The sequence below is a fragment of the Sceloporus occidentalis genome, unplaced genomic scaffold, assembly GCF_023333645.1.
Source record: "Sceloporus occidentalis isolate IW3139 unplaced genomic scaffold, rSceOcc1.0.p SCAF_3, whole genome shotgun sequence".
NCBI lineage: Eukaryota > Metazoa > Chordata > Lepidosauria > Squamata > Phrynosomatidae > Sceloporus > Sceloporus occidentalis.
The window spans coordinates 68,365,261-68,390,601 of NW_028316983.1; the positions used below are offsets into that span (position 1 = coordinate 68,365,261).

The window sequence follows — 25,341 nt, forward strand, 5'->3', positions numbered from 1 at the left end:
GATACTTTTTGGAATGCAACTCCCAGAATCCCTAGCCATGGAGGCCAACAGACGCAAAAAACTGAGAAGTTCTAGGACTTGTAGTCCAAAAATTAGAAACTTTCAAAAGCTATGGATATACATCAGAGGGGCACTGGTGATTTCACAGAACCAAATCCACCTCTGTAGTGTGTCTGTATGTGTGTGTGTATATGGAGAGAGATACAGAGTGTGTAAGTGTGTATATACAGTATAAGTCTAGAAATTTAGGTCAAAAAATTGACCCCAAAAAACCTGAGTTGATCATATCCTTGGTGAAAAGCAAGAGTATAATCTGTCCTGGAAGCACGGCCCCCTCTGCTCTCTCATCAATCCAGTGTTAAGAGGAAGCACAAAGACTTATGTCCACTGGAATTTTGTAAATTCTTTGACATAGGCACTGGACAGATGGGCGCTATAGGGCACCCTCATCACATGCAAAGGGCAACGCTTCCAGACGCCTCTCGCCCCTCACACGTGATGAGGGCACCCTGTACAGATGGGCACCGCCATTTTGACGTGACAGATGCTTAACGTCTGCATGTCATGGCGCCATAATGACACCATGAATGCGCCATTGGCGCACTGCAGCATCATTATGGCGTCGCAAAAAGAACCCGCTTTTTGCGGGTTCTTTTTGCAGTGCGAGAAAGCTGTACGGTTTGTCCGCTGCAGCTTCCTCGTGCAGCAAAACAAGGCGTGGGCAGACCGCCCTTTTTGTGCACTCTGTATCCTGCCATAGTTTTGCTTTGCTTCATCCAAATCCTTTGCTACATTCCCCTATGTTTTACCCTCAACTTATCCACAGATCATATCAAAATTCATAATTTTGCCCCCTAAACCTGCCTTTGATTTATACATGAGGTTGATTTATAATTGAGTATGTATGGTGTGTGTGTGTGTGTGTATATATATATATACAGTAAATGTATACAGTGTGTGTGTATACAGTGTGTGTGTGTATATATATATATATATATATACACAATATATATATATATAGTGTGTATACTTTATATATAATGTATGCACACAGTGTCTGTACATATGTCTGTACATATATAGTACAGTGTCTGTACATATATAGTACACACACACACAGTTGTGGGTATGCATAGTGTGTATATATGTGTGTGTGTATATATACATATACTGTGTGTGTATATACTGTATATATACTGTATGCACACAGTGTCTGTACATATATAGTTCATACACACACAGTTGTATGCATAGTGTGTATATATATATATATATATATATACACAGAGAGAGAGAGACACTGTGTATATATAGTGTAGATACAGGATATTTACAATATATATTTATATATATTGTGTGTGTATGTATATACATATAGTATATACATATACTGTGTGTGTGTGTACTATTACAGTGTGTGTGAGTGCATACATACATACATACTTAGGGAGACCTGATTCATTTCATAAGGTTTTCTTCAACAAGGAATACTCAAACCTGGTCTTGCCAGTTCCTTCTTCTGAAATACAGCCTATAGCACCTGATGTTCCTTGGGGGTCTCCCATCCAAGTACTAACCGGGGCTGACCCTGCTTAGCTTCCAAAGTGAGGCAGACCAATCTGGCATAATGCCGCATTTACACAATGTACCTATCCAGGAAGGTTAGCCCTGTGAAAAAGCTTTGGTTTGGTGCCACAAGCGATGCCCAGAATCCCGAAAGCTTTGGACAGTTAAAGTGGGATGAAAGCGGATTTTTCCTCCAGTGCGGATGAGGCAAAGCCACTCCCAGGTGAGCCATCCTGCAAAGGGGGCCGGCAAGGACCATTGGGGAGGAGAGGAAAGGGACTCCAACCAGAGAGAGAGAGAAGGGAGAGCAAGAGACCTGGCTGGGCTCCAAGGTGGTTTCCCAGAAAGCACATGCTCCGAGGAGCTCTTTATAAGGCCAGGGGGAGGCCCAGAGCTCTCAGCGCAACGGCAAAGAAGCGAGAGAGAGGCTGTGCTTGGCTGCCAGAGGGATCATTGCGGAGAGGCTAGCGCTGCCCTGCTTCCAAGGTAAGACTCCTGGGGTCAGAAGACAGGGACGAGGAGGAGAACCCCTTGGCTGGCTGGCTGGCTGCCTGCCTTCTCTGGCTGCATCCACACTGGAGAAATAACCCGGTTTGGCACCACTTTAACTGTCCCGGCTCAAGGCTGTGGAATTCTGGGAGTTGGAGTTTGTTGTGGGCCAAAAGCCCAAAATATTAACAGAAATGTATGCCAATGCATGTTCCTTAGTCCCGCTGCAAACAGAGGATTTATTTTTTGCAATTCCTCCTGGGCAGAATTAGGGGATGGAGGACAAGTCCTGGGAAAGGAGGACAGGTCTGGTCAGCTTGTATAGGATGCGACCAAGAAAAGCTCCAAAAGAGTAATAGAAATGTATGTCAATGCATGCTCCTTAGTCCTGTTCCAAATGGAGGGCTTTTTTGCAATTCCTCTTGGGCAGAAGGAGGGGGTGGAGGACATGTCCTGGGAAAGGAGGACCACTGAGCAGCCTGTCTAGGGCACGACCAAAGAAAAGCCCAAAATACTAACAGAAATGTATGTCAATGCATGCTCCTTAGCCCTGCTCCAAATGGAGGACATTTTGGAATTCCTCCTGGACAGAAGGTGGCAATTCAAAGACCAAGGTTAGTCTGGAAAATCAGATCTTGTAGCACCTTTGAGGCGAACTGAAAGGAAGAAGTTGACAGCATGAGTTTTTCGAATGCTCATGGCACCGACTTCTTTCTTTAACTAAGTCTCAAAGGTGCTACAAGAGCCCTTGACATAGAAGGTGGAAATGTAGGACATGTCCGGGAAAAGGAGGGCGTCCGGGCACCCTGCTCCTGCAGCCCCTCTTTTCCTTCCACTGCTTCAGAGGAGTCAAGCTTTAAGCCCAAACTCTCTCCCTCCAAAGTCACCTTCTCTCCGCAGAAGTTCCAGGCATCCTCTTTGCTTGCTAGAATCTCAGAGTTGGAAGAGTCCCCAAGACTCTTTGCTTGCTATGGAGAGAGATCTTGTAGCACCTCTGAGACAAAGATATATCTGAGGAAGTAGACTGAAGTCTACGAAAGCTGATGCTGTCAACTTCTTTCTTTCGTTGAGTCTCAAAGGTGCTACAAGATCTCTCTATGTACTGATTCTACAGACAAACATAGCTATATCTTTAAATGTTTTGCTTGCTAAAATCACAAGAGTTGGGAAAGACCATCCAGTCCAGTCATGCAAGTAGGAGGTGCATTGATCAGGATTGCTTCTTTAAGAATTATTAAAGCTTGATTCAAAGAAGTCTCTGGACTTTCTCTAAATGTAGATGCTTGGCTGTAAAGCCGATAAATCAGATATAAGAGGTTCAGAATCTCAGCTAGAATAGGCTAAATAAACTTCAGACCAATCCTATGCAGATTTAGAATAGGCTAAATAAACTTCAGACCAATCCTATACAAGTTCAGAACAGGATAAATAAACCTCAGCCCAATCCTATGCAGGGTTTTTTTTAAATTAAAATAAATTTTGCTGAGTTCAGTCTACCTTATTCCTAAGAAAATTGATATCAGACAGCAGCTTCCCAATGTATACATGCAATAATCCAGTCTCTGTTTAAAAACCTCCAAAGAAGGAAACTTTTGAGGGAGTGTGTTCCACTATCAAACATCTCTTAATAGTCTGGAGGTTCTTCATGTTGTGGTGGAATCTCTTTTCCTGTAGCATAAAACCACTGCTATGGGTCCTGTTCTCGGGAACTGCAGAAAACAAGCTTGATCCATCCTCAGTATGGCATCCATTCAAAAATTTAAACATGTCACCTCTTATCCTTCTCTTCTCCCTGCTAAACAGACCCAGCTCCTTCAGTCGCTCCTGACAGGGCTGGTTTCCAGACCTTTCACCATTTTGTAAGCCAGCTGCATTAGGCTGGAGCTGTGGCTGCTGTTGTGTGCTCTGTAATGTGTGCAGCCACACAGCTGCCTTCTCCTCAGACATGTTGACTGATGTGGCGTATTTACACTGCCCTTGTCAACACTTACCCCTGAGTAAACATGCTCGGAGTGCCCTTGGCAGTTGTAGAAACTTCAGACCCTGGCAGCTCCAGTGTGCTCAGGGAAGGATGGGAGCATGGCCGCGGCACACACCCATTTGAGCTTCAGCTTGGTCGGCCAGCCTCCCTCCCTTCCCACCCAGCCCCCTTTGGGCACATTTCCAGCCCTGCTTTGGGCACCTTTTTGTCTTTTCATAGGCAAGCAAGTAAGTACTTCGCCTTACAGGCTCTGCCTTTTTGCACAGGCATAGCAAGTCTATGGAAATGCATCCACGCTGCAGAAATAATCCAGTTTGAAACTACTTTAACTGCCATAGCTCAAGGCTGTGGAATTGTGGGAATGGTACTTTGTGGTGGCACCAGAGCAAACTACCATTCCCAGAATTCCATAGTCGTGAGCCATGGCAGTTAAAGCAGTGTCAAATTGGATTATTTCTATAGCTGATGGCACTACTTAGTTTTGAAGTCAGCCAGCTGCAAATGTAAACTTTGGTTTATTATTGTGACCAAGCCTGCAGCCAATTGAGATGGTGTAATATTAGCAGAGTAAACATAAGCTAGCGTGAAGCCTCTTGTCGGATTTAACTTTTTGCTGCTGGTGACAGTATGCAACTTTGGAAACTGCAGAACAGTCCTTTTTCTTCATTACAAACAGAAAGGTGTTGTAGGAAAGTAAGGGATTGTTTCTGGAAACGTGGGCTTGAAGACAGAGTGATAACCTTCTGGTAAAATCTCTACGCACCTGCTCTTTCTCACTACACCCTTTTAGCACTATGGTTCTACAACTGCCATGACAATATGCTAGGGATTTGGATATTAAGGTGGGGAATAATCAATTTCCAGCCAAGGAGCCCATGTGCCTCACTAAAGTAGAAATCGTACAATTCCAGAGGATGCAGCCATGGCAGTTAAAGTGGAGTCAACCAGCTACAATGGTGCAGTGTGAAAAGGACCCTGGGGTCATTCTGAACTGGACTCAGTCTAAGGAGATAAAAATAGGAGTGCTTTTAAACCAGGAGTGGGCTGTTGCTGCAGCTGCCAACCTCTCCAAAATTCCCAAATTACATTCTTCAGGGCAAAAAAAAAGTGCAACTGGTTTTTCTGGCAGTTTCAAGTAGCAACAATTTACCTGTTAAATAAGTCACAGTTCCCCCAGCACTAAAATTCTGATTACCTTTTAATTTTGCTATTCTTTCTTTCTTGCAGTCTGCATACTCCTAGAGGATTCTAGGGCAGAAAACCCACTCCTGGATCTTCTGTAGTTGTCCATCTCTGCTTTAATCATATGCAGAGCATTTTTCTTTGCTACCAGTTCACCACACTAAACACTGTCTGCACATCACATTTAAATACCTTAGAGATAGTATACAGTGTATGACTTGATCAAACTAATACAGTAAGTCTTGGAAAGGCTTGGATTTCACCATCAGAGAATGGTGTCTCTTCTTCACCTTCTTATTTTTGTAATGCAAAGGTCTATTGCAACTCTGCACTACTTAGCCAATGGGACTTGCCTCAGTGTAAGCATAGAATTCCTTGAAAATTAGTTAGACTGGGCAAGATAAGGCTTAAGAACTTGACAGGCTTAAGAACTTGCTTTATCTGGGCAAAATAAAGTGCAAGAACTTGCCAACCATTTTTGTTGTCGTTAACTGCCTTGAATCAACCTCAATTCATTGTGACCCTGTGAATGAGATAACCCTAAGACCCTCTATTATTAGCTTCTCTGCTTAGATCCTTCAGGTTTGGGGCTGTGACCTTCCTGATTGAGTCTAGCCATCTGGTGTGCAGTCTTCCTCACTTTCTACTACCTTCTACCTTTCTTAGCATTCTTCTCTTTTCTAATGCGCTGTTCCTTCTCATGATGTGACCAACGTAAGGCAGTGTCAATTTGATCATTTTGGCTTCCAGGGAGATTTCAGGCTTGATCTGTTTTCTAAGACCCATTTGTTTGTAATTTTGGCTGTCCACGGTGTCCTCGACATTCTTCTCCAGCACAACATCTCAAATAAATTAATAATAATAATAATAATAATAATAATAATAAATTTATTTATATCCCATCTTTCCATAAGGATCAAGGCAGGTTACAATGAAATACATAAATAAACTACATAGTACAAACAAAACTAAAAGACCATATCCCCTTATCCCTTATCCTAACACTAAAAATAACAACACTAAAATGTAAGTTAAAATAGGCAAGACTGGAGAGAGACAATCAGGGCAGTTAATAAATTCACTTGTTAAAAAGGGCACTTAGTAGTTGAGCAAGACTTTCATTGGGTAATGTTTAATAAACTATCCAATGCTGGAAGTATCTTTTGGCTCTTCTACTTTCAAATGACTCCCCTTCCCAACTTGGACCATTTCTCTTTCGTTTTGTCTTTTTGCTGTGCCCTGCAGTTGTTAGGTGGAAGACTACCAGTAGGTGCATTTGGGGGGATTTCCTAAGGGTGAAAGGAATGTGTTTTGCTGCTGAGGCTGTAGCACAGAATGAGACTTGTGACTTTGGGAACAAGTGGCTTGTCTGTGAACTGTAGAATAAAAGCTTCCCAGGAAAAGGTGTGTAAACTTGCAAGGGCATGTACACAATAGAAGAGAAGGACTTCCTGCTTGGCATAAGAAGGACAGTTGCTTCAAAGAGTTGCAGGAAGGAAGAATAGGTAAAGAGATGGAAAATGCAGTTGCATTTTAGAGCAGCATGAGTTTCACAGCTGTTGCTAGAACATAAAATATGGTGTGCTGAGTGATGGAGGGCAGTCACAGATCTATTGCTTGTCAACTGTTTATTTTTACTGACCCAGGAGGGAGTGAACTCAAGACGACTGGTTTTGGTCTGTGACAGGCATAATGCCTTCTGTCTGTGCTTCTTGGGATTATTTATATAAGATTCTCACAGATTGGAAACTTTACTCTTTGTACCAGTATGCCCATGGTTTCCTAAGCCAGCATGGACACTGGCTATGCTGGATGGGGAATTCAGATTGTTGTACTCAGAACTTTTTTTTGTGTAACTAAGCTTGAGAACATTAAAAATCTATGCATTCTGGCATGGAAGGCAAACTTCTGGAGAAGGTATTTCACAGGTAGTTGCAGCTGTCCTGGTCCACCACTTTGCCTGCTGCAGATAGCAAGGGGCCTTGGAGCAGGCTTTCAGAGGCTGCTCTCCACTGGTCCAATGGGGTGGTCAAGGCTGTGGTTAGCAGATTGGGGGGGGGGGGGGGTATTTAGTTTAGCAAGGGAGCTCCTGGATATGAATAGTGTGTCAGTGCCAGAAACCCATAATAAAGGGTTCTGAGAACCAGTGGCAAAACCTAAGCTGTTAGACCAAATTTCCCATCTCTGGCAATGAGCAGGGTTGGCTATTTCTTGGGAAGATATAACAAAGCATGTGGGTTGTTATTTTTAACTTCCTTAAGGAGGGTTTGTGGCTGCTTGAACTTAGAGATTCTGTTCTAAGTTCCCCTCTCTTAATATTTCTCAATCAACTGTTCTCTGCCCTCTGTCTGAAACCATTTCATGTCCTGCTGAGAGGGCAGTCCCAGTGGTGGCTTGTGGTCTTGGCTTTCAAAAGTGAATGCTCTAAGAAAAGAGGAAAAGATAAATGTATATCCTTTCCCTCTGTATCCGATTTTGATTGAACTGCTATGGCAAGGAAAGCGGGGGGGGGGGGGGGGATTTCAGATTGGAAGTGATATATAGGAGGTTCCTGTCTTTTGGTGGACTCTGGGATGTATGCTTGGAAAACTTGATGCAGTAGAAGAGCCATGTTCTTATAAAAAGAAATTATTAAGACAGAACTGTGAGTCTGGAAGAAAGTTCAGAATAAGAAATGGAAGATCAATCAGTCATGATATCTTCGATTCCTACGCAATGCAGAAACAAGCTGTTATAAATTCTCTACAAATGGGAAAGACCCATGCTATCACAGACTGGTATCTTCCACTAAACGTGCAATGCAGTTGAGGATTAAGAATTGGGAAATTCCTAGATTGGCTTCTTAACTGACCTCTCCTTTTCCTAATAAGAGCACAAAAGGGGAGGAGGAATGTGAAAGGAATGCTTACAAGTAAAATTTAACTCTTCAGGGTCTGTTAAAAGGGGCTGGTGCACTTTTAAATGTTGCGCATAACAGAAGCACTGAGTTGGGAAATCTGACACCTCTGGGAGGGAACAAGTGCTGCTGCATATCTCTGCCTGTGTAGTAAATGGGGGGAAATGCCATAAATAGATACAAGGCACAAAGATTTCTGCAGGTCATGGATGGCCAGGGGAAGCTGTTGGATACATTCCCAAAGTGTGGTATTTCATATTTCTGGTTCTTGACACAAATTGATTGAGAGCGGAGAATACTCAAAAGAGGGGAGAGTACTAGAGGCACAATTGAAAAATCCTCTTCTAAACTTGAGCAGCAGTCATAGCTACTCTAACATGATTCAAAAGAGCTCCCCCCACTTAACTGCTATTAAAACAGTCTTCATTAGTAAGATGCTATTGCTTAGCAGTGGAAGAAGGGGCAAAATTTTTCTCCAGCATTTGTGGATTGGAAAGTAGATAGATCCATGGGAAACCTAAAAGAGCTGAGTAAATTCTACATCTTATTTTATTTAGAAAGGGCAAAATAAGCACAGTAGTAAGCTAGTTAGAAGGAGGAATGGGAAAGGAATGCATGATTGAGGATTAATTTTTAAACTTTTAGTCAATGAGCAGAACTGGAATGAGATCAAGAAACTTGCAGTGGGCATTCCTGTCTATGAAGGCAGAGGTATGCTTTAAAGGAAGTTATTTCCTCCATATTTAATCATAACATTTTTTTCTTTTTTCATCCATTGTACAGGAAAACATGATTTCCCATATCCAAATGGCCTTCATCTTCCTTGCAGCCTACAGCATCCATGAGACCAAACAGGTTAAAGCTAGTTGCCACCGGCTCATCACTGAATCCCACCTGAGAAACCTGACAGAGTTGGTGAGTTAATTTACAAATAATAACAGCTTGTAAAAGTTGCTTTTTTGAAGTATAGTTTACAGACCTGTCCAGCCATCAGCCTTACAGCCTTAGAAGTGCTTACAGCCCAAAGGCTACATTCTCTTATTCCCAAATAGAGGAGACCCTTTAAATCAATGGGACACAAGTAAGTAAAAAGAGCAGAAAGATGGAAGGAGAAAAGATCCTGAAAGAAAGTGAAAGAGAAGATTTGAGATTAACAGAGCCAGCATTGTGAAGGAAGACTTGTTAATACTTGCTGGATTTACTATACAAATCACTGGGCAGACCCAGCCATAAGGCTGTGTGTCTTGAGTGGAAGGTGCTGGGAACTGTAAATTCATCACTCTGTCTGTCCCAGGATGGCCTCCATGGCTTGTTATGGGCAGCTGTTTGAAGCAGGCAGTTTCAGGAATGCCACCAGCTTTCATCCTGCAGCATAGCTGCAGAGTGCAACTGGCCACCCAGTCCCATGTGTGCACCTAGACAGGAAGGTCCTCATCTCCCTGGCCTTATGAGGACATTGTGGTAGATACATACACCTCACAGGCATCCTAGTGCTTTAGGATAAAGAGGAGGAAGATGCTCCATGCTCTTCTACAGAGAAAGGAGGATGTGATGTCTCCCACATCTGCCAGGAACCATCTTTGCATAGAGGCTGCTATTTATTAAATACTTGGTTCTGGCAGGGTCTTGGAGCTAAGACACTGTGCTGTGCTATTATCCTGGCCATCCCTCCCATAGTCTGTTGGCTCTGAGAAACCCTGAGAACCAAGCATTCAAGGGCCTCTGCTAGGTGCTTGGAGACATGCAGCCACTATTCTTTGTTTGTTCGTTTGTTTTTCTGCCTTCAAGCCATTTTGGACTTACAGAGACCCTAAGGCGAACTTATCGTGGGATTTTCTTGCCACAAATTGTTCAGAGGTGGTTTGCTGTTGCCTTCCCCTGAGGCTGAGAGCATGTGACTTGCCCAAGGTCACCCAATGTGTTTCATGGCCGACCCGGGAATTGAACTTGGGTCTCCAGCATTGTAGTCCCAACATTCAAACCACTACACACACACATGCTTTTTCCCTGTAGCATCATAAGGGCACCATCAGTAATGGTGGCTTATTCTGCTCTTCTCCCTCTTTATCCTGTGGTGTAGCTATCACCATTGTTTTATCCTGTTGGGGTGAGAGTGCCTTCCTCTTTGGCTCATGGAGCAGAGTAGAGCAATGGCTTGTATTTCTGCTGTTAAATGGAAGTAGTGGGAAGAGACACTGCCCTCCCCATGCCTCCTCCCTCTTCATGATGTCTGAGTCCATAAAAAGAGAATCTCCCCCCCCCTTTTTTTTTTAAGGAACAACTGCTGCACAGATGCTTAGGTAGTATACAGTATTCACATTCAAACAGGGAATACTAATGTAGTCATTAACTTGTCAAAGAAATGGAAAGAGCAGGACAGGGTGAACTGAATCCACAACACTTTGAGGATTGGAGGTTGGCGGGGCTCTTTATCACTCAGGATGGGCTGGGAGGTCTCTGCTGCAAGAGACATCCTGGTGATGAACTGGTAAAGATCCTGACTCTGATCTCATTCACAAAGAATCTTGAAGGCTTCGATGGAATTAGCTCTGATTTGGTGTCCAGAGTGGGAGGGAGTCTGCCACAACAAAGGGCAATAGTTAATTAGTTAATCAGAAAAAAGAGCCAAAATGAATGTGATGCTTTGTAATGACAGAATCAGTGGCTAATTTGAAGACCTTGGGAGAGTAGTAATTACCTTCTCAAGTATAAAAAAAAGTGTGTGGAGAGACTCATGGCTATAGAATAGGACTTGGTGGCAGTTTAGCTTGTGGAAGGACAGGGAGGCTTCAGATAAAATACTATGGTATTTGCTCACTGGCATAACTGTTGTGAGAGGGTTGAAAATGCTTGAAATCAGATTTTGTGGCCCTGACTTCTTAGCATCTCTTAGCTCCTGCAACTGGGCCTTGTTCTGCTATCTAGCTTTATATAATAGCTTCCTCATCCCCAACCAAGAGGTGTGCTACCTCACACAGTGAGTGGGTCATTGACAAAACTGTGTTATCCTCATGATGGAGACCAGGGGGGTGTTTGAAGAAACTCCTTTAAATCCTTAGCAACAGGCTTCTTATTTCTGTGTACTGCTTGAAGCCCACTAACACATTAGATACTCAGATGGAAGTCCTAAAAGTTAATCGCTATTTCTGTCTTTGCCTTTCTGGTTTGCCTTGGTCAGTCGTTTATGGGGACTTTCTAGTGTTGCCATATTCCAGGATTCAGCTAATTTCCACATGGGTGGATGATTTGATTCTGATCCAAGTAAACATACGGGCAAGTATTGCTAAGTCACAATGTGATATATTTCGAGAGCACCCAAAAGTATTTTCCAATATGCTTGAAATTTTTAAAAAGTTACTTAATTTCTTTCCTGTTACACAAAACTGAATAATTATTTTACTTTGTAAAAAATGGAATGTTACAAGCTGCTGGCCTGTTGTACAAAACAGAGCGTCCTCCCATTCTCACCTCATAGTCAACCAAAACATGAGACAGCAGCTTGAACAATTGTTTGTTGTTTCTTCCACCATTTATTGTTAAATTATTTATTACATGAATTATACTTTTGCCTTCCTCTGAGGCTGAGAGAATGTGAATTGCCCAATATCATCAGTGGGTTTCCATGGCTGAGTTGAAAACTCAGTCTCCAGAATCATAGTTCAGCACTTAAACCACTACACCACACTGGCTTCTAATTAACAGATTTAAAGGGTTTAAATTGTTGCAACTATTTAAAACCATGTATACATGCATTTTGGAATAAATCAGTTTAGCCCCAAAGGCATTAATAAAAAACATATATTTCCTTGGTGCTGGAATGAAGCCAGTGTAGACATTAAATGGGACTTCAAGGGAATGGCATTCTACAAATGGGGTGCCACAGCCGAGAAACCACATCCCAAGTTATAAAAGGAGTCAGAGGTTCAACTGCAAAAGGAGCAAAGTCCTTTTTAAATTGTAATGCTTTCATTACTGTAAAAATAATGCATTATAAGTAATTAGTTGCCTGTAGTTTTCTCTCAAGTTCTAAGGGCAATAATATATTGTACCTTTGGTTAACACAAGTTGCATTCTTCTTGCCATTTTGAAGCAACTTGAGCAGTTACATATAAAATGCAGTGAAAAGTCTTAACTCTGTGTCATAGGCTTCATCTACATTGAAGAAATAATCGTTTGACGCCGTTTTAACTGCCATGACTCAGTTTTATGGAACTCTGGGATTTGTAGTGTTGGGAGATATTTAGCCCTCTCTCTGAGCTCTTGTGCCACAACAAACTACAAATGCCAGGATTCCATAGCATTGAGACATAGCAGTTAAAGCAGTGTCAAACTGCATTATTTATGCAGTGGGGATGCAGCCATAGTGAGGAACTGGAGCCCAGAGTGACTGTAGGTGTGATTTTTGGAGTTGCTGTTCTCACCTCTGAAGTCTTAGAAAGTTATGTTATTAAAGCTTGAACACTACCTAAATTATAATGAAAAGCCAAGACCTCTGCACAAGCCCTTGTTTTGAGAGTCACAACACTCCATCCAACTTGTTAACAAATAAACCTTTTCCAGTCTTCTCTTAGCCAAGTATAATGAGTCAGTTTTTGCTAACAATAACTTTCCCCAAATACCGCATGGTCACTCTTAGATGGAGGTTCTGTTATTAGACTAAAATTTAGGAATAATTAACTTGGCAGCCACAGCTATGTTTTAACATTAGTATTGCCTCTTAGAAACCAACTATTTATGACTTCTGGTTTAAAAATAACTGTGAAATCACAGTGCATCTCATATAGAGGGTGTGTGGATGCATGCTTTGGCTACACCCACCACTACTAATACACACACCTACTTGGAATGCAGACTCAAGAAGAGGCATTCACCTGTTTCCATTTAAAATGCTGTGGGGTGGGGCTCAGTGAGAGGAGAAATTAGAGTTCCCAGGGTTGGTTTTTTTTAATTACAATTTTTTACTCTTAACATTTTCGTTAAAAACATCACATTTTATCAAATTTTCACTTTAACCACATGAAACTATGCATATGTAAATACATTTAGGCTGTGTGTGTGACATTGTAATATAAATATATAATTTTAATTTTGCTAGTTGTTTATGTCACAACTATTACCATTAGATTTCAGTGATAAATGGGAATTATGATTTATGAGTAACATTAGTAGGAAAATGTACTATTTTAATTTATTATTTTTGTATGTTTTAATTGTATTTTTTTTAATGTTGTAAGCCCCCCTGAGTCACAGTCTTGGGAGAAAGGTGGGATAATAATAATAATAATAATAATAATAATAATAGCAACAACAACAGCTAAGGATTCTGTATGATGTGGTAATGGGAGGAGGTCAATGGGGGGATGACACCAGGAGTTAGCACATGGGGTGACACCAACCCTAGTGACATCACTGAGTATTACTTTCTTTCAAGACTTATCCGACTTACCTATCTACTTAGCAGAGATGATAAAAGTTTGGAAAGGGTAAAGGCATTGACATTTCTTGATAGAGTGACTGGCTGTCACTTTAAGTCCAGAGTCTTGCTGGAGCTTTACTTAATGTTTTAAAAAAACAAACAAGCCTGGTTTTGCAGAGCTGTTCTGCAATAAGTTTTGCTTAGCTGAATGAGAATTAACCTTAATTACCAAACCAGCATGAAGAAGTAATATTTTTGTAGCATTTTAGATGACTTGGAGATAATGTAACAGTATGTTACTGTTCAAAATGAAAAGTGGGTAGAGGATTGCCATCTTAACTCTCAAATTGCACAAAATTATTGTGCAGCTTCCTGTAGAACAGTGGTTCCCAACCTTCCTAATGCCATGACCCCTTAATACAGTTCCTCATGTTGTGGTGACCCAAACCCATGAAATTATTTTCATTGCTACTTCATAACTGTAATTAAATAGGTGTTTTCCAATTGTCTTAGGCAGGGGTAGGCAACCTTTTTGAGCCGGGGGCCGGGTTGCTGTCCCTCAGACAACTGGGGGGCCGAAGCCAAAAAATAAATAATTTAAAAATTTAAAAAAATTAAACAATAAATAAACCGGGACAAATGTAGGACAAAAATTTCAAGTGGAGGACACTTTTTAAATAAAAAATGGAGGACACGCTAAAAATTTGCTGATTTAAAAAAAATGTTAATATAAATGCATGTTTCGGAGGCTTCTATAGACAATTGCCCCCCTTGCCTGCCGCTTGCCCCCCCTTGCCCGCCTCCTCCTGATAGGCCAAAGGCCCCATGCCCTCACGCGAGAGGCCAAAGGCTCCGGCGGCAGGACCAGGCTGGGGCCGGTCCCAAGGCCTTGCCGGGCCACATCCGGCCCGCGGGCCGCAGGTTGCCTACCCCTGGTCTTAGGCAACCCCCATGAAAGGGTCATTCGACCCCCAAAGGGGTCCCGACCCACAGGTTGGGAACCACTGCTGTAGAAGAACCCTGGCTGCAAATGAGAAAGCTGTGTCACTTGCCAAGGTTTAGATTGCTTATGTGGTTATTGTTATGCTGGCATAGGAACTGGTCTGTTTTCATTGCAAGTAGAAACCAAATCATGCCAGAACTGCTAAAACCAAAACTGAAAGTGTACCTTTTCTGCCCTCTTCATCTGTCAGGAATAGTATGTCCAAATTTTGCTTGTGCTGCATTTTGCTTGCCAGGTGTGGCTCAAACCAGCTTGTTGTTTGGGGGAGCATGATTAGCTGTGCCCCATTCACTGGATTCAAGATGCACAGTATCCAGAACCAGTCAAATTATTTTGACACATGGGGCAGAAAATTCCGCATGTACCTATGTCTGTTCCTGCATGCAAAAAGACAATATCAGCAAAGTAAATAACAACTTGCTGCCCTGTACGATACCCTAAACTGCTGCCCATGGCAGCTGCCTCACTTTGTCCATTAGCTGGGCTGGAACTGCTGCTTGGCTCAGCATAGGCTACTCTGTGACTGAGAAAGATTACTAGTAGCTTTTCTCAGTGCATAATGAAGCAGTGTTTCCAACTGAGCATGCTTCCTAGCAGTCCTGTCTCATTGGATAGAGGCTCTGCATTTTCCCATGACCTACAGCACTGTATTAAAATCCTCCCAGTGAAGCCTGATGTTCACAAATGATGAATCAGCATTGTTGATAGGTGAGGTAGAAAGGTTGGTGCATTCTCTGTCTATTCCTTGACAAAAGGAGATAGCTGTTTCCTCTTTGTTCCATTGTGAACTAGCAAGGCTCAGAGGCCATAAGATGGCCATGCCTTTTTCCCAACATGGCTTGCTGAGGTGAGTTTCCCCTTCCTTGTATATGCTGCTGCTAAACAGAACAGAGTATTCTTATATGTGCAAGCTGCCTTGGAAAATCTCCCCCACATTACTATAATACTTCTTCTCTTCTACTGTGCAGTTTTATCTTCTCACAAATGTAGTTCAGTAAATATTAAGGGACAAATTGTAGGTGCTTCATAAATAGTTCCCCTCCACCCTAGTAATTTGTAATTTCAGTGCTCAATTAAAGGTGTGTAGAAAATTTCTTGATGTCTTTACAGGATGGTGAGTTAACTGAGACACTACTTCTCTAAAAAAGATACACAGTTGTCACAGATAACAGTACTGTCTAGATTGCCAGTTCATGCAACATTGCCAGATGCAGAGAGATGCATGCCATGTCAAGATATTGTGTAACTTTTCCTTTTCCTTTTCCTTTCTGGTGACAATGAAGAAGTTGGAAAAAAATGCTGGGAAACTCCAGGAGGGATTCATGTAAAGGGCAAGAGTATCTGGATCCCTCTAAAATTCCATGAACATGGCAGGAGATCAAGTTTTTATTTTAAAGTCCGGACATACCCATTGTGGGTTTTTTTAAAGTTCTGTGGACAAATGTGTTACGAATTTTGGCATCCTGCCACTACTGTTCTTATGGTCAAGAATTGGGAGCACACCTCTAAGCAGTTAACTTAAGTCATTAACCCACAACAGTAGCCAGCAAGTTATCATCCAGAACCCAGCAAGGAGAAATTTCCTGTAGTATGGATTTTATTAGTATGGATGAAATATTGTGCCTGACTCTGTGCTTCTTTGTTACAGATTGACAGCCAGATGAAGACCACCTGCAAACAATCTTTCTACTATGTAGACAAGACAGAACTGGTGAGTTGGGAATATGTGACAAACATATCTTTTGCTGCTGTCTAGAATGGAAGACAATGTGTTACTTACTTTGAAACATACTGTTTAAACTAGTCTAATACAGTGATTGTCAAACTCTGGTCCTCCAGGTGTTTTGGACTTCAGCTCCCAGAAGCCTTAGCCATCTTGGCCAGTGGTCTGGGATTCTGGGAGCTGAATCCAAAACACCAGAAAGGTCAGAGTTTGGGAATCACTGGTCTGATAATATCTGGAGGTCTGCATGATTTCTACCCTTGGTTTAGACCACAAATGGGAAACATGGTCTTCTAGATGGTGGACTATAATTCCCAACATTGGCTATGCTGGCTAGGGCTGATGAGAGATGCCATCCAACTACATCTGAAGAACCACAGACTGCATACCCCTGAATTAGATTTCCAAGTAATGGTTTCAAACAATATGCTTTCGGGGGTTCTTTTTCATTATAAGCAGTTTCCTGAAGATCAGATTTAATTATGGTTTTACCTCCAACTCTTTCTTTGTTTCTGCTTTCTCTTCCTCTGACAGGACTATGAGGAGACTTTTTTTATCCAGGTTTGTGAACTGCAGCTAGTTTTCAACTACAGTTTGTTCAAACAACCCAAATCAAACAAGGCTTATGATCCGTGCTTGTCCACTAATTATGGGCTCAAGCAGATGAGTGGCTTGGAGCAGCCTCTGGCCATTCCAGCTGTAAGTCAGCTCTGATCGGTGTAACTCTGGTGACTGGAAGCCATGGTCCTGAGGCTGGTTGCTACCATGATCTGGAATGGACTGCCAGCAAGAAGCAGTTTTTCCCTTCTCCTTTTGTGGCCATGTTGGGACTGTGTTAGCCAGCCTCAGTGTGGCTTCAAGCTGATCCAGGAGTGTGTGTCCTCTGCACACCATGCCCCTGGATCGACCCAAAGGTGGTGCTTTTTGCCCATCTGTTTTGGTTCTATGTTAAACTAACCAGCATTACTCAACATGAAGGAAAACTCTGTTTTAGAAGGGAAAAGAAATGCTTTCCATCTTTTTTTCATGGCCATGCTAGAGAAAAAGCTCATGACTTGTGCATATAGCACTAAACCTTTGTTTGTTTTGGTATCTGAGTCAATCCATCTAAGAAATAACTGCATCTCTGCTACAAAATCCTAGAGCATTGCAGAGGGTTCTGCATGATAATTATTTAATGAAGGAGACCAACCTGGCTCTGTCCATCTTTGAAAGAAGGAGCAACTGTAAGGAACTTACTTTGCCTTTCTGTGCCAGAGAGGGCCTAATTTGACTTTTACCTTAGGACTGGAATGTGTTTTCTGTTGTCTTCACATTTTGAGATGCCATTGGGCAAAGTGCTGTTGTAAGATGTGGAGATCCCTGTGCTATTGCTGGCCATTCTCTGGCTATGTCCCTCTGGACCCAACCAGTGTGATCACCTGGAAGGAGAAGGAAAAGCAAGCAGAGTCTGCTCTTCTTTTTGCTGATCCTTTCCACTCCTTTCTCCCAGGACAGGACAGGTGAATAGGCAGCAACATGAAGGAGAAGTAGCGGGCTGTGCAGATTATCAGTGAGAGATGCCTGATATAGCTGGAAAAGGGAAAGGCTAGAGCTCCCTGCATCCCCCAACCAAGATGATCACAGCTTTTCTAAGCTCTTCCTAATAATCACAATTTTTGATGTCAGCCTTCAATATTTCCATAATTTGGCATTTTTTCTATCACTTTTTAGGGCAGTATAGAATGCTTTCTCAAAGCAGCATATTCTCCACTGTCAACCATCCTTGGTAAAATTAAATTCAAGAGCAATACACCAAACTTCGAGAAGCTATATAGGATCGACTATCTGCACGTGGAACTTGCATCGTGTCTTAATAATGACTATCCTCAAGACAAGGTAACTTCTAGCACTGATGAGCCTTGCCTTTATCACAAATCTCTAACAAGACCCAGCAAGGCTAAGAGAATAAAGAGTAGCTGCTTCCTGCATTCTGTGTCTGAGGGTGATGAGCAGAGGACTAAAAATGCTTTTGTATCTTTCCTTACATGTCCTTGTCTTCTGAAAGCAGCTCTGTGTTAGCTCCAAACTAGACGTGACCTTATTCATGTTCCTAGCTCTGGTGTATTTTACTTTTAGAACAATAGGTAGCTGGTTTACGAGAAATTTTTATTTTGATGAGGGGGAGGAGGGCAATAATAGCTGTCTCCACTGTGGTTTCTTTCAAAATTGTACATACATGCCTGTATCATACTACAGTTGGCCTTCCACATTTGTGGCTTTGATTTTTGCAGTTTTGATTAATATGTTCTCTCTAGGAATCACTAGGTCCTCCAGTGCAAGTCTGCCAGGGGTTGATGATAGAGTCGGGCTGGGAAACCTAGAGATTACTAGAAAAAAAAACACTTCTCTAGGCATTTGTAGGTCCATAGGCATGATTCTGTGATCAGCTCCTGCCACATGTTGACCACAGAGTTGCAGTGGAGGACCTGGAGATTCATAGAGATGTGTTCTCTTAAATAAAAAAATAGTGGGTTTTTTTTTTCATTTGCAGTTTCTCCAAAGTCACAGGGGTCCTCCACTCCTGACCCCAGCAAATGTAGTTACTGTATATACACATGTATAAGTCTAGTAATTTTAGTCTAAAAATTGATGCAAAAAGATGAGTTGACTTATCCACAGGTCAATGTACTTTAACTCTTATTTTTAAAAAGGAACCACCCCCTGGTGAAAGCCAAGAGTGTAGAAAGCACTGAAACCACCACCACCACCACCCATCCAGCCAGCCTTTTATGTAAGCACAAACTGTTGTGCCTGCTGGAATTTTGTAGGTTCTTTGGCATCATTTTGCCTCAAACTTTGGATCATTTGTTACATGCTGTTGGTTTCATCCTTGACTTATCCATGGGTCATATCAAACCTGCCCTCAACCTATACATGAGGTCGACTTATAGTCGAGTATATATGGTATTTGCAATGGGAGGAATGCTCCCATTGCTATTGTTCCAGTTATATTGAAAGCCTAGTGGTTTGCACACTGAGAACAAAAGAAGAGATCTATTGGATCTGACCATAGAATCATAGAGTTGGAAGAGACCGCAAGGGCCATCCAGTCCAACCCCCTGCTATGCAGGAATTCACAATCAAAGCATCCCCGACAGATGACCATCCAGCCCCTGTTTAAAGACCTCTAAGGCAGGAGAGTCCACTACACTCTGAGAGAGTGTGTTCCACTGTCGAACAGCCCTTACTGTCAGGAAGTTCCTCCTAATGTTGAAGTGGAATCTCTTTTCCTGCCGTTTGCATCCATTGTTCCACATTCTAGTCTTTAAAGCAGCAGAAAACAAGCTAGCTCCCTCCTCAATATGACATCCCTTCAAATATTTAAACAGGGCTATCATATCACCTCTTAACCTTCTCTTCTCCAGGCTAAACATACCTAGCTTACTAAGGCATTCCTCATAGGGCATGGTTTCCAGACCCTTCACCATTTTAGTCGCCCTCCTTTGGACACGCTCCAGTTTCTCAATGTCTTTTTTGAATTTTGGTGCCCAGAACTGGACACAGTATTCCAGGTGAGACCTGACCAAAGCAGAATAGAATGGCACTATTACTTCACTTGATCTAGATACTACTATTGATACAGCCTAAAATTGCATTGGTCTTGTTAGCTACCGCATCGCACTGTTGACTCATATTCAACTTGTGGTCTACTTGGACTCCTAGATCCCTTTCACACGTAGTTTCATTCAGCCAGGTGTCCCCCATCCAAAGTCTATCTAGGCCAGTGTTCTGTTCCTACAGTGACTAATTATTAGTACTCCTTAAGCAACTCAGGAGCACAATAGCCACCTTTTGTTTGTCCTTTCCAGCCACTGGTACTCACAAGCACACTACCTCCAGTACTGGATGGTATAGCCATCCTGACAGGTAGCTATTGGTAGACTTATCCATCATTAATGTACTATTCCCCTTTTCAAATGTGCAAACATGGTATCTTGTGGTAGTGTATTCCATGGTTTAACTATGTGCTATGCTTCATTTAATTTGTCTCCAGTCTCCTATCATTTAGCTTCACTGGATGACTGTGGGTTTGGCTATTAAGAGGGAACAAAACCATCTTATCTCTTTCCTCTCTGTACTTCTACCCTGTCCCCCTGTAAGTTGATTTTTCTCTCTCTCCCTAAGCTATGTGGTACACTCTTGCTTTCTTGGGTGCTCCATCTGGGATTCCTAATTGGGCATCTGAGAACAGTCCTGGTTTGACAGATAAAGACACAGAAACCTACTTTTGAAGGTAGATTATCCTTGATCAGTTATAGTGGTAGATAAACTGTCCTCAGATATTTCAAAATACTAGGCCTTTATTTTCACAGATACAAATGGTGAGTCACTGATATGGTTTCTTTGCTTTTCCCTTCCCCTGTCTCTTCCTTGTAGACCTGCACCAAGAAGTTCCACCTGACTCCAGAGGAGATGCTGCAAACAGTGTATGATTATTTCAGTGAAGCTAAACGTTTCCTGTCCAAATCAAACTTCAGACAGGACTGTACTAGTGTCTTCCAGAAGTGTTCAGACTCTCAGGGAAAGAAGAAGATGGAATCTACAGGTAAATGGCCATAGACCTTTAATACATTTGTTCACCCACAACTCTTGGGGTAGGGTTTGGGGAGTGAGCATTCTAAGCATTCTGTAGCTTCTGTATGTGTGCATTTATGTCTTACGTGTATATTTGTATATTTTATCTCTTACTGATTGCTAAAGGGTTAAAGTCAACAGCAAGGCTTAAAGTCAACAGCCATATTTTCTTCTACATATGCACTATGGAGTTTATCACACTGGGGCTAATTTCAGCATTAAAGAGAGATTTAAAGCATCCCGCAAATAAAGCAAAAATGGCAAGTAATTGCACGAATGATTACCACACACAGTTGCACAAATAAAGTAATAACAGAAATGCATTGCTGCTGAAATCCCATAAGTAAAAAGATATTCATTAATGCTTTGTGATCACTTTAATGGCGGGTTTTGTGCAACATCATGTGAAATCGTTTTGTGTAATTACGTGATTTTTCCAGGATATTTCACAGAATAAACTCCCGATCTCCTTTGTATGATAAACCTTTTAACAGAGGCCGGGAAGCGGATGTTCATGTGATGTATCCTTATAATATACTCAAATTTTAAAAAAGATAGTGTTGCCTGTTGATGGTTAAACCATAGAGGAACTGTGGATCTTCTGATGTTACAAGTATAAAAAATACCTATCAATCCATTCCTGTGGTGGCACTCAAACAGATGATGGTGCTGGGCTGCAGAGATGGGGAATGTTGAGAAGACATTGAATTTTTAAGACAGAAACTTCTTGTGTTCTGTCCGGTGCCTTCTAAAACACACCGACACACACCTTATCTTAAAAAGTGTCCTGAGAGTTCTGTGTAAGCCTTTGGAGTCTTCACTGTATCCATTAATCAGTGGTGGAGATGTCTTTGAATACTGGCACGCAACAAAGATCAAATTCCATCATTCAGGGTGGATTGCTTTCCAGGTTTATACTGCTTATATGACAAGAACTACTTGCAACCATGGAATTAATCACTTCTAGCTTGGTTTCTCTGGGCATCTAATACAAGTGTCTCTGGGCATCTGAGTGGTGCTGTGTAGTGTTGATATGGAGAATGCAGTCACTGTCTGACTTCAGGAGCTGTCTTAGTCCCTCGTCTGTGTTTCTGTGGTAGTCTACGTTCTTATGGTAGCTTGCTGTGTGCAGAGAACCTGTGGTAACTGGAAATAACAATAGGTAGAATCTTGCCAACATTTGGCTCATCTGGTCCAGCCATGAACAAGTTTGACTTCTAAATGTGGAAGCTGACTTCACCTTTGCTTTGACTTGCTAACCAGTTGGGATGTCATCAAATGCTTTGCCTCTAGTGTTGGTGCTATTTTGGCAAGCTTGGGCTGCATGAGCGCTTCTTTGTGGTTGATACCCCTAGCTAATTTTGCTGTGTCCTCTTCATTTGCTGATTGATTTATCCACCCACCCACCCATGCTGTAGAAATCCTTTCTGGACCCTGCTGCTGGCTGCCTCACTCCTGCTTAGTTGTGGTTTAATTGTTGACTTGTTTGTTGCTTTTGGCATCCATCTGCCCACACTGAGGTTCATTCTTGGCCTGGTGGTTTGAGGGCTCAGACTAATCTGAACCCTGAAGCATTCCTTCTGTCCTCCTTGCACCTGAAGAGGCTGGTTACTCTATGGCCATTCTCTCTATCTGGATCTTTCAGGTGTGGTGACTGATGAGGATGATGCACGCCCAGATGCAAGCCCTGTGAATGGGGGAGGCTCAGCTTTTCACCTTCCAGCCTCTGAACCCTCTTCTTCAATTGCAGACCAACTAGACAGCAAGGAGACAGCTGACAGCACTCTCCAGCTATTTATGCTGCCCGACACCACACAGACGCAAGGAGTAGTAGTGGGTGGTACCAGACCCAGGGTGCTTAGGAGCACTCAGAATGGCAAGGGAGCTGCAGAAAGCATGGATTTCCATGTTGGTACTGATGCTGTCATACCTGCAAAAGAATGGGCATTGGCAGCTGTATCCCAGGGACCTGAATCTCTGAACATGAACACTGCACCCCTCTTGGACCCAACTATAACCCAGCACCAGTTAACCAGCCAGCTCATAAACATTCCTCTCTTATCTCCTAGCCAACAGCATACTGAATATTTGGAAACCAAGTCTCCTTTGGCTGGCTCAGGAGCAGCCAGTGGCAAGCCATGGCCCAGTGATTTACTTTCTCAGCATCCTCCTCTCTCTGACTTATCCAAGTCCTCCCTCAATAAGCAGTGGCTTTGGGTAAGAGAAATGAGTGAGACCATTCCAGGACATAAGTCTGATTGGGAGGTGGCTGTCTCCAGCAGCACACCTAGCATATCCCTGGCACCAGTGTATGACTCAGGAGTGTCTTCCAGTGGTAGATGGGTGACACTTCCACCCAGTGACCCAGCTCTCTTCCATGTCCTTGGTTCAAAGGATTCTGTCTCTGCAACACAACATCCTTCTAGATTGGTAGTCACCACAGAGAGTCCATCCTCTCCCAAGCAGATATCTCCAGAAAACTATTCTTGGGGGGAGGAGGGCAGCAGAGGGAGATCTGCAGGAGGACATCAAAGCACACAACTCCGAGAGAGACGCGCAGAAAGAGAAGAGAACAGGGAGGCAGAAGAGAGCATGCCAGGGCCCGGCATTGATCAGAGCTTCATTCTTCTGAACACAGACAAGCATACCAAGAAGCTAGAATCCAGCGATACCCAAGGAATGACTGTGACTTATGTGAGTGTCCTGGTGGCCAGCGTCCTGGGGATTCTGCTGGCAGTGGGAGGCTTGCTGTTCTACTTTCATAAATCCAGGGTAAGGTCCAGTCCTGGCTTAACAAACTGTTCTCCCTTGTATTCCTCTTGTTGTTGCTGTTGTTGTTTCAGTATCTTTGGCCATTTGGTTTGAACATGTGGTGCCTAGAGCTTTCTAAGAAGACTAAGCATGCTAAAAGGGCTCTCTCCCCACAGCCAATCTCCCCTACTGTTTCGTATTCTGAATATTGTTCCATGTAGTCTTGTATTCATTGAGATGTGGAAAAGAACTGGTTGGATGTTAAGGGGCGTTCCTGTTCTGCTGCATGTTTTGCAGTATCCCTTTCTCTCTTGGATTGTCTGAGCCACATTAAATTCTAGCATCTCGTAGAGCCACAAGACAGAGCCATTCCTTAAAGGGTAATAATTCCCAGTACAATACCCCAGGCTTTGAAAGACTTACCTGCAATGAGACTATATAGTGTTGGAAGTTGATAGCATTCTCTTGCTCTGTGGTGTTGGCTAGAGTCTTCTTACTTGTGAAATGTCTCATGCCAGTGACATTTTTTTACACCTTGAATGACTTGAAAGTCACAATGACAATGAGCTGAAGATGAAATCATGAAAATGATGTCTTTCTCATTAGAAATCAAAGGGATGTATAGTTCTGTAATTAGAAACTGAACTTCAATGCCAGATCCCATATAGAAGACAGGTTGCCATGTTGGCTGTAAGAAAACTTCCAGAATATATATTGTGATAGTACCTTTATTACACCAAACATTAAAAAAGTTTGTCTTAGCTTTTGAGATCTTCAGATCTTTTCATCATATAAAATGTTTCAGAAAGCAGATGAAAGAAGAGGGAAACTGCATGAGGAGGGGATATTATCTGAAAGTCATGAAACCTCCCTGTAATGAAGAAATGCCTGTGTGCTCTGAAGTGAGACTTCAGGTGATGTAACAGTGTCAGGTTTGACACAGACCAGCATCTAGATTTGCTCAGACCATGAAAAGTAATACTTTGGTTCATTTTGAAAGATAAATTCATGACAGTCTCCATTCTATATGAAAATTATAGGCTTCTTTGCCAGGGGAACATAGAATAACTAGGCACGGTTTATAGTGACAATTTATTTTATCCTGTTGATGGTTTGTACTTGTTCTATCTGTAGAAAGATTAAATGTTCTGTTAGTGTACTTGATATATATCTACTATAGGAGAAGACCTGTATAGGAAGGTGTGGGATGGGATCCTGATTTGTAAAGCCATCTTGCAATTTGTATACAAATAGATCTATCACACATTGCAAGAGAGAGGGGTTAATATACATTTGTATTGTAAAAGATTTTGGATGCTCCAATCTGAACAACTCTTCAATGAGAGTAACAGCAACTTTATAAAAGCCTTTTCTTAATTCTCATTAATTTCTATTATGAAGGACCTATAATGAAGTTCCCAATCCCTGTGATACAATTAGGAGGAGCTTTTTTTAAAAAGTTTAAGAAGAGTGTGACTAAGTAATGAAAATTATTTATGGAGCAGCCATCCCCTACCATGACCATGCTGGGTATGGGTGCTGAGAGTTATAGTCCAATACATATGGAAATCACCAGCTTGGGGAAGGCTGGCAAAGAGCTTCTAAGGTAGGAGTGTTCAATTGTAGCTGTTCAAGTGCTTTGAACCTACAACTTTCATCAGCTCTAACCAACATAAAGAATGGTGATTGGTCATGGCAACCGGAGTCCAAAAACATT

At 42.2% G+C, this 25,341-nt stretch overlaps 1 protein-coding gene across 3 annotated transcripts in view; it reads left to right on the forward strand.

The window, feature by feature from the left end:
• Window positions 1–1,976: 1,976 nt before the first annotated feature.
• The window catches only part of CSF1 (colony stimulating factor 1), a 29,078-nt gene continuing 5,713 nt past the window's right edge, over window positions 1,977–25,341 (forward strand). For 2 of the 3 annotated variants that reach the window (XM_089514866.1, XM_089514867.1), the window contains exons 1-6: window positions 1,977–2,052; window positions 8,898–9,029; window positions 16,182–16,244; window positions 17,970–18,134; window positions 20,676–20,844; window positions 22,519–23,645. In XM_089514866.1, coding sequence (XP_089370992.1) covers window positions 8,904–9,029; window positions 16,182–16,244; window positions 17,970–18,134; window positions 20,676–20,844; window positions 22,519–23,645 — 1,650 coding nt within the window. In that variant the 5' untranslated portion in view covers window positions 1,977–2,052; window positions 8,898–8,903. The remainder of the gene's footprint in view (window positions 2,053–8,897; window positions 9,030–16,181; window positions 16,245–17,969; window positions 18,135–20,675; window positions 20,845–22,518; window positions 23,646–25,341) is intronic. The other variant, XM_089514868.1, reaches the window with a different exon arrangement.